Consider the following 8,924-nt stretch of genomic DNA (forward strand, 5'->3'; position numbering starts at 1 on the left):
GTTTTATATTCTATATATAAAATGTGGGTATACTTTTAAAAACCATTTCCTTTAAAATATTTCTGGGTTAGAGTAGTCTGTCTTGATGAAGCCTGTACATGAATCAACCTCTTTGTAACCTATGTTACAGTAAGAATTTTAGGAATTTCCTTTATTAGGACCCGTTAGTATACTGCAGCCACTGAGTGAGCTGCATTGATTTCTAGGTAAAACAGCCTGAAGTTGCCTGAAATTTATGGCATATGCCAACCTTCTGTACACTACTCCTTTTCAGTACGCAAAACTTAAATATCCTGAAGTCGGTCTCTTACTGGCAAATGTTATCCCACATTTAATACTTACAATATTCTTTGTGGAGAAACAGCAATTTGACTCTGAAACTGTTTTTCAGGTTGGTTGGCTGCCGCTAATGGCATGGTGAGATGTGTTGAAGAGCAGCTGCGAGGGTGTCCGACGGCAAGGGGACTGCTCTAGAAGCTGGGCTTGCAACATCATGGGCCAGTGTGTCACGAAGTGCAAGAATCCTTCTTCTACGCTTGGCAGCAAAAATGGGGAAAGGGAATCTGGCAGCAAGTCGCATAGTAAGAGAAGTGCAGTCCATAAAGACGACCATGGTTCAGCTTGCGGGAAGTCTTCAGGAGATATACTTGTGAATGGGACAAAGAAAACGGATGCTGCTGTAGAGTCCAGTCAGCCTCCAACATTTTCTGGAGATACAAAGAAAGACTCTGTTTCGAGCGCAGAAGAATCTTCGCTCCAAAGGATCGGGGAGTTATTTAGGAGGTATAAGGATGAACGGGAAGATGCCATACTGGAAGAAGGAATGGAACGATTTTGCAATGACCTCTGTGTTGATCCCACTGAATTTAAAGTGCTAGTTTTGGCTTGGAAATTCCAGGCTGCTACCATGTGCAAATTTACAAGGTTAGTTCTTGTAGAACTTGTAATTATTTTCATATGTTAAAGTATATCCTGTCATCTGTATGTTGGAGAGACAGCCTCATTAGCTTCACTTACTTATTTCTTCTAACACTTGCATTTTGATGAAATTAATTCCTACCACTGCAGAAGGTAAGCTTTGTATTGTCCTCTTTTCCCCTTCCCCTCACAGTGGGTTTCAGAACCGAAAATGTGGTTTTGGACATTATGCTGCTAATGATGAACAGTGTAGTGAGATTCTGTAGACATTCATTTATTCTTGATTTACCAAAAGCAGTTTTACTGTATCCAGCATTATCTTGGTGATGAGATTAGACACTGAAATTAATTTTCTCTTTAAAGTAATGTGAGATTCCTTAGTAATTGCTACCAACTCTGTTATCGTTCTGTGAAAGAATGACAGACTGCTTCCTAAGAATTGTTCCTGCCCAACCAGTGTTACACTGAATGTCTTTTTCCAACAGTAATCCTGTTAAAGCATAGAGAGGGAAGGAAACACAAGGTTTTTGACACTGGTAGCTGTTTCATGCTGGCTGACAAGTGATTGGTATTTAAAGTGCTGTCTGTCCTTCTGGACAAGGGGGTCAGTCAGCAGGCTTATAGCATGTGTGATGCTACAGGAAATGACAGAATGGCTAAAACTGACCAGAAAAAAAACAAACCACAAAAACAAACCCCAAACCCAAAACTACAACAGCTCCCCCCAACTTGATTAACAATGTCCAGGTAAGAGCAAGTAAAAACTTCCTACAGGGACTTGCTGAGAGAGAATGAATTTTTTATTTTTTGGTCTATCTAGATTGGTTTGAGTAACGCTACCTATTTTTACTCAGCTTATAACTTCCAAAATTACTTTGGTGTTCTGAGCCTTGAACCAAGCCTCTGCTGTGCACTGAACACAGATAGCTTTTCCAGCATCTTCAGAGTCTTTGTGGATGTGAATGTGTGTCAAACGGATGAGTTACTCTGGAATGCAAATGTGGATTTACTAGAGGCTGACAGCGCAGGTATTTGCTAACATGGTAAAGGAATTGCAAGTAGTGTCTGTGATTCTGCACAACCACCATGAGTTTTATTAACATTGTTTTGATTTTCTTGGAGAGAGGGCAAATCTAGTGGTGAGAGGTTACCTTTGTTTAACGGCACGCTCCATGATACAGGTGCTGATTGACTTCTTCCATCAAGGAAAGCAATGCGGTCTTCTGTTCTCCTGAGCGCTGCCCCGTCTCCTGTCTTCCCTCCAGCCCGTGCCACATCAGAGTCTGCTGGCTTTGGTTAATATTGGGTGGTTATAACACTTGCTCATGAGCGTGAGAGAAATCAGAGCTAACCATCTACCCACCTGGCCAGATTATTAGTGGGCTGATTAGTGTAGGACTGGTGCTTCGAGCTGTGTTTATACGTTGCATTGTAGCCTGCGTTGTGTGATGCTGTGCTCTCTTCCACTCTCTCGACAGGTGCCTTGCTGACTGTCGCTATTGGCACCCTTTTTATTTCGCAGGCTGGAAGAGCAACCAAAAACCACAGGAAAGCTACCAGTGAATTGCTCTGTCCCTTGAGAACAGCTCGCCCAGAGCATGGATGTTTAGGCATGGGCAATATTGAATCAAGCTGGTTTATATATGGCACTTCAGTGCGTAAATGTGGCGTTTTAAAACATTTGGCGTTTCTTCTGTGGTAAATTTTACTCACTTTTTATTGTGGAAGGCACTGGATGTGGTATTATTGAGTGGTCAGAAAGCCAGACAGCAAAATCTCTTTCGAATGCTAGCAGTGCCCCAGCAGATCTGAGTGGTGTCTGTGGTTCCCCAAGCCATGAGAAATTTCTTGGAAATGTCTCCCTTTCCAATAGCTCCCATTGCCAAGATTTTTGTGCTGCCTGGGCTGAGAGCACGCCTTGTCTTGTCCAGATGACCCTCTTCCGATTTGACCTAGCTGAACGGAGATGGGAAGCGTTCAGCGCGTGAGGTCGGTGGGAAGCGCTTGCACTAATTTATCTTCTCTTGCTTAATAGGAAGGAGTTTTTTGAAGGCTGCAAAGCAATAAACGCGGACAGCATTGACGGCATTTGTGCAAGGTTCCCCAGCCTCTTAAATGAAGCCAAGCAGGAAGATAAATTCAAGGATCTCTATCGTTTCACCTTCCAGTTCGGCCTGGACTCTGAAGAAGGACAGAGGTCGCTACATCGGGAAATAGCCATTGCCCTTTGGAAATTAGTCTTCACCCAAAACAAGCCCCCCATTTTGGACCAGTGGTTACACTTCCTAATCGAGAACCCCTCAGGAATCAAGGGAATCTCCCGGGACACGTGGAACATGTTTCTAAATTTTACTCAGGTGATTGGACCGGACCTTAGCAACTACAGCGAGGACGAGGCCTGGCCGAGTCTCTTCGATACCTTTGTGGAGTGGGAAATGGAGCGAAGGAAAAAGGAAGAGGAAACCAAATGTATTATGTCTTCGGACACAGAGGGCCTGTGTGCGGAGGAACAGACTTAGCGGCGTCGAAGCAGCAGTGACGAAAGCAACTTGTTGCCCTTCATGAAATGTAAACTCTGGATGTTTCTGGAAATTACCGAGGCTCCAGATTTTTCTACTTTACACCTTTTTCTGCCTTGTCTTTGAAAGGGCTCTAAAATGCTGTATCATGTTTTAGGCACTTTCTTAATTTTGGTTATTCCTTTTACTCTTGCCCTGAAATATTTGACCCTGGCTACAAGTTAAGCATTTTTGGTTTGTTTTTTTTTTAAGACTTCAGATTAGTATAAGTAAGTCTGATATTTCTTGCACAATGTAGATCTTTTTAGTTAGGTTAAATTAACATTGCTAAATTATACAGTGCCAGATTAAGTTTTTCATACTACATCTGTCAGGGCAGGTCTGTACTGTGTGTAGTGCTGTTTACATTGTTGAAATTTTAGGCTGTAATAACTTTAAGGTTTTATACCAAGATGAACAGCAGTGTTAACTGTTAACTATAAATGCATTAATCCCCCAGTAATAAGGCTCTAAAAAACAACATAAGCAACAGCTTTTTGTAATATGGCTAATTCCCATTTTAAGCTGACTCACTAAGAGTGAATGAGTCCAGATCATTCCTTTTTTTGGAGTTTCAAACTAAATGTCGGGATTGTTTTATAAAATTACTGTACCTGTCAGTCAACTGAGTGGTAGATGATGATTTATATCTAAATCTCTTACACATCATGTAATAAAAGAGCAGTACTACCTCAGTTTTATTGGAAGTGGACTTCTTGATGGACTTCCATTTTCTCTGGAAGTTGTATTTTTGTGGTTACATGAGAATATTTTTACTTGACTAAAAGAACCAAAGGTTCTGCTTCTTAAGTTTGCTAAGCATTGACAGAAGCAGCACACAAACCCTAAGTCTTCAAGGAAAACTGTGGTATAATTCTGCTTTAATTTGTTTGATTTATACCTAAAGTATTATCTTACTTGTCTGGCAAGCACAGTACTTCTATGTAAGAAACTATCTTTTGCATTAATATTGACGAACCAATTTTTTAAAACCTGTGTTTAATTGCTAAATCGCAGTTAATACTCCGCTCTTTCTGGAGCAACAATATCGGCATCTGATGACAAAGTGAATTCTTAATGTGTTCTTAATGACAACAGTGTAGATGAGTCATTTTTAGACTGATTTGATAATATTTGGATAGGAGTCAATTTATTATTTTACAATGCCTGTATTGGGACTATTTGCCTGTTGAAACTGTTGTGACTTAAAGGGAGTTTTATTAACACTGGTTGAAACTTTTTTGGTTATTGATGCTACCTTTTTTAATTTTAGTATGTCAACTTTTTTACACCTTTTGGTAAAAGGGATGATTGCCAAGGCTTTCTATAGAGCTCAGTACTGGCTTAATGAATTTGATACACTTCCATTACACACCTTTTATTTTCAGAGCTGCATTTCAGGATCGTAAAACGGCTTCAATTAAAAAAACAAACCAAAACAAAAAAAACCTGGACAGTCACCCATAGCATCTAATGGCTTTTATGATATAAGGGTTTTAAAGCTAAAGGGAAACAGATTTTAAGTGGCGAGCTTGTCACTGGATCCAGGATGGCATGCTTTGCACATCTGCTGTGCCCCACAGGGGTTAGCAGAGAGGGGAGGAGGATCTGCCCGAATTCTGTCACTGGCTTTGCTGGTGTGCAGCCTATGCAATAGCTTGGGTCTGAGATCGTAAATCACTAACAAAATGTGGGTATTGAAAACTGCTTAAAAACAAACCCACAAGCCACAGATAGCATCTCTTTCATCTAATAAAAGGAGAGTTTGGTCCATGCTGCTTCTGCAGACTCTTACTGGGAGACGTGTTAAGCTGTGGAAAACAAATGTAGTTGTTCCAGATGCAGCTGAGTCTGTCCCTTTGCAGGAGGGGAGCCCTGAACTTGCTGTATTATAGGGAAATATACCCAAAGCTTTGGCCTTGCTACTATAACCTTCCAAGTTACCATGGCACAAGCACTGTTTGGCAGCAAAACCTTACTCTGATTTGGTGACCAAAGCACTTGTGCTGGTATAACTGAATTTATGATGAGACTTTTGCTGGTGCTGTTATTTTAAAAGAGGAAAAAAAATTCCCCAACAGAGGCTACTTTGTTAGCAAAAGTTCCAAATGGAGACCCGATTTGATAGTAAATGTGAAGACTGTATTTATGAGTTTGAGACTACTCATTCGTTCAGCTATCAAACTATTTGTTCCTCACTTCATTCTTTTTTCCTAAAGGGAATTTAAAATGTCCAGAGTGTGAAAACGTAACCATTCAAGTGGATAGCCAGTGCATGCACATGCACATGAAGTCGTGGCAGTGGCTGCTACTGATTTATACACCAAACTGCAGCAGCTCCAAAGGGTGAGGGATAGAGCTCTTTAAGGAAGGTGTTTATCTTGTGGTCTGAATGTGGATTGCAGTAAGGAAATAAATTTGTAGCACATCAAGGCTTAGCCCATTTCAGTGCATCAAATGTATTACAGCTTCTTTTTAAAGACGGAGGTGATGAATATACACTAAGGGAAAAATCTTATTTCCTCTTGGGGAAAGGACATGCAATTCTCCGTGGCTTAAGTCCTGTGCTTTCAGTACGAGAGGACAGCCTTGCTCTTGTTCTGCTGCTTTCAGCCTGGCAGGAGCAACTCCACCTGTCGGGTAGAATACTTGCAGAAATAGCCAAATGATCTATCCAGCAAAGTACCATTTATTTTTAGCCTAACTTCAGTTTTTTAATTACCATTTACAGAATGCAGGCCAGACCTGTATCAGTTTTAAACTCCTGAACCAGGAGCTGAAGGTGCAACTCTTTGCTGAAAGTGAGAGAGGACATCAGACCTTCGCTTGGATTGCCTGGTGATTTTTGTGATCCTAAACGAGAATAGACCGTACTCTGTAACGCTGGTGTACCTGTGTGAGAGTGGGGTTTTGTACATGTTTCTGAGAAGTCTTTAACAATATTGGAGCCTCTGAAAATATGCTTGTTTAATGGTTAAACTGTGAATATCTGTGGAACAGGCCAAATACATTCACTCTTCATTTTTATATAATTTAAATCTTTATTGTGTAGGGCACAGGACTGTAGTGAGCAGCAGTGCTGCTGGAATCCTTGAAACCATTGCAACTATTTAATTTTTTTTAATTAGAGTATGCATTAGAAAACTTGATGCATGTAGTGAATCTGCTGCAACTTGGGATAAATAACTATGGATAACTATATAGATAGTTTTAGTAACATACTGAAAAACTGGTCTGACATCCACACTCTGTGGCATTTTATTGCCTTCCCTTATACGCAAAGAAATATAACTCCTGTAAACTTTACTCCTGAGAAATAAAACACTGACCACCTGCACCATATTATAGTTTGCAGCACCTTTAAAATTTGGCTCCCAGATCAACTGGAGGCTCAGTTGTGCTTATTTTTACTTGTGTGGGTGCGTTTCTGAGGTCAAAGACTATTTATTGATTCAACTAAGGATTTGAAAGGTTCCGCCCATAGTTGGCCATAAAACACGAAGGAAATTAATTGAAATTGAACGCTGAATTGTGACCGAGGAAATTAATTGAAATTGAACGCTGAATTGTGAGTTCACTTGCTGCTGGTGCTATTCTATATGGAGAATTATAGCTTTTTAATACTGTGCAATTGTAATGAAAGAACCACAGGAATAATAAATGAAGGTGTGGCAGGTGGCATAAAATCCGATAGCTGAAGCCTGTGGCAGTTCGGTCTGCCCCAGGGCGAGCGCTGGCTTCCCCAGGCTGGCACAGCAGATCTGCTCGTGAATCAGCCTCCGAACCACTATAGCTCTTCAGCCAAGCACGTTTAAGAGCATGAAATGAGTTCACCCTGCTCTGCTGACGAGTGAGTGACTCGGGGCTGGTCGCAAATAGATGCGGCCCCTCTTCCTGAGGGCAGGGTGGCTGTCAGGTGGGGGGTTCAGAGTGCTGGGGGCAGCAGCAGCTTTGCCTGTGTGGCTTTTATTTCACTCCTTGCATGTCCGTCTGAGCCTGAAGAACCCATGGATCCCAGGACAGGTACTAGCCTGTCACCTGTGGTTCCCAGACATGGCCATGCACTGACTAGCGACCTTAGTATTTTCCTGATGCTGTCAACATAAATATCTTCCGTACAGTTCTAAGCCTTGTTTCCCAAAAAAACCCAGCAAAAGTTAAAGAAACACCATGTAGTTAATAGCCACGTCAGTCGTGATGTGATTTGTTGGCTGAGGTTACATCATTCCCATTCATCGGAAAATGATAGTCATTGTGATTTTCTGGGTCTTGCAGCCTTGTGTTCTGCAGTGCGATCCTTTTTTAGAAGATCCTCGGTAAATTGGGCACCCGGTTCTTCCCTTGAGCTCACTCTGCTCGAAACGTATGCATGTGAATTTAGCCTTTCGTATTAAAAAGGAAGATGCTTAACCTGAAACTCTAAATTCTTCAGGGTAGTGTTTCAATATACAGCAAAACATAAATATTTTTTCAAATAAGTTTTGAAAGCTAAGTGTCTGCTTAAATTTTGTTGTGTGCAAACAAAACCACCAGTGTTAAAATTTTCTCTCTGGACTATTGAAGATTGAATCTTTGGTTTTATATTGCCAACTGAAGTGAAATACATGAGATTGTAAGACAGAAGGCTGTAACTCCTTCACCATGAAGTACATAGGTATCTCTACCTCTTGTTCTTAGACTTGAATAGTTTAAGGTTACCATCCTTTGCTCCCAGAATGTTATGCCTGGATGAGTAATCTATTTTTTTTAATTAACCCAAGTTAAGTATTATCTATTTGCCATACTTTTTGGTATACTGCTTTTAATCTGCATGCAATCGACCCTTTGAAAGGGAGTCAAGTCAAGCTGCAAACAAAAGTGGCGGTCCTCCTGGGTGCTAGTTTTGGAGTGCAATAGAGTGACGAACTCGAGCTACGTCACATGTGGCTCAGGGCCTTTTATCATCATCACACACGCTCTTCCCTGGTCGGGATACCTGTACTGACAATAAATTGAGGATGGAGCAGCTGCTCCCCAAGAGGGAGCCATCAGCCTTTTCGTTTGCCCTTGAAAAACTTTAGGAACCCACCTGATGCAGTGCCATGACTGTATTTTTCTTTTGATGAAAAATACTGCGTTTTGTTCCCTTGGGCTGGACCTGTAACATCTAGCAAAGATGGGACCTGCAAAAGTGTAAGGGCTACACGCATCCGTTTCCTCCCTGAGGTCAGAATCTTGCTCAGGATAAAACCCTTACGCTTGAGCAAAGCTGGAGAGTTCTCGAGCGTATTGGAGATGTCAGAGTGGCTTCAGTGCTCAGTTGTATTCCTTAACGCATTTAGGTGGTGTCTCTTTCATGCAGCACATCTGTCTCCCTTGCTTTCCTCCCCCAAAGAAAACTACAACACAATTGCTGTCGTTGCAAATCCCGAATAGATGCTATGCTGTAGCAACTGTCGCTACAAGATT

At 41.4% G+C, this 8,924-nt stretch overlaps 1 protein-coding gene across 2 annotated transcripts in view; it reads left to right on the forward strand.

The window, feature by feature from the left end:
* Positions 1 to 6,968, forward strand: part of DCUN1D3 (defective in cullin neddylation 1 domain containing 3) — a 21,852-nt gene extending 14,884 nt beyond the window's left edge. For both annotated transcript variants that reach the window (XM_019472683.1, XM_009281614.2), the window contains exons 3-4: positions 392 to 924; positions 2,954 to 6,968. In XM_019472683.1, the coding sequence (XP_019328228.1) occupies positions 494 to 924; positions 2,954 to 3,437 (915 nt within the window). In that variant the 5' untranslated portion in view covers positions 392 to 493 and the 3' untranslated portion in view covers positions 3,438 to 6,968. The remainder of the gene's footprint in view (positions 1 to 391; positions 925 to 2,953) is intronic.
* The last annotated feature ends 1,956 nt before the right edge of the window (positions 6,969 to 8,924 follow it).

The sequence above is a fragment of the Aptenodytes forsteri genome, unplaced genomic scaffold (genome assembly GCF_000699145.1).
Source record: "Aptenodytes forsteri isolate BGI_AS27 unplaced genomic scaffold, ASM69914v1 Scaffold84, whole genome shotgun sequence".
NCBI classification, from domain to species: domain Eukaryota; kingdom Metazoa; phylum Chordata; class Aves; order Sphenisciformes; family Spheniscidae; genus Aptenodytes; species Aptenodytes forsteri.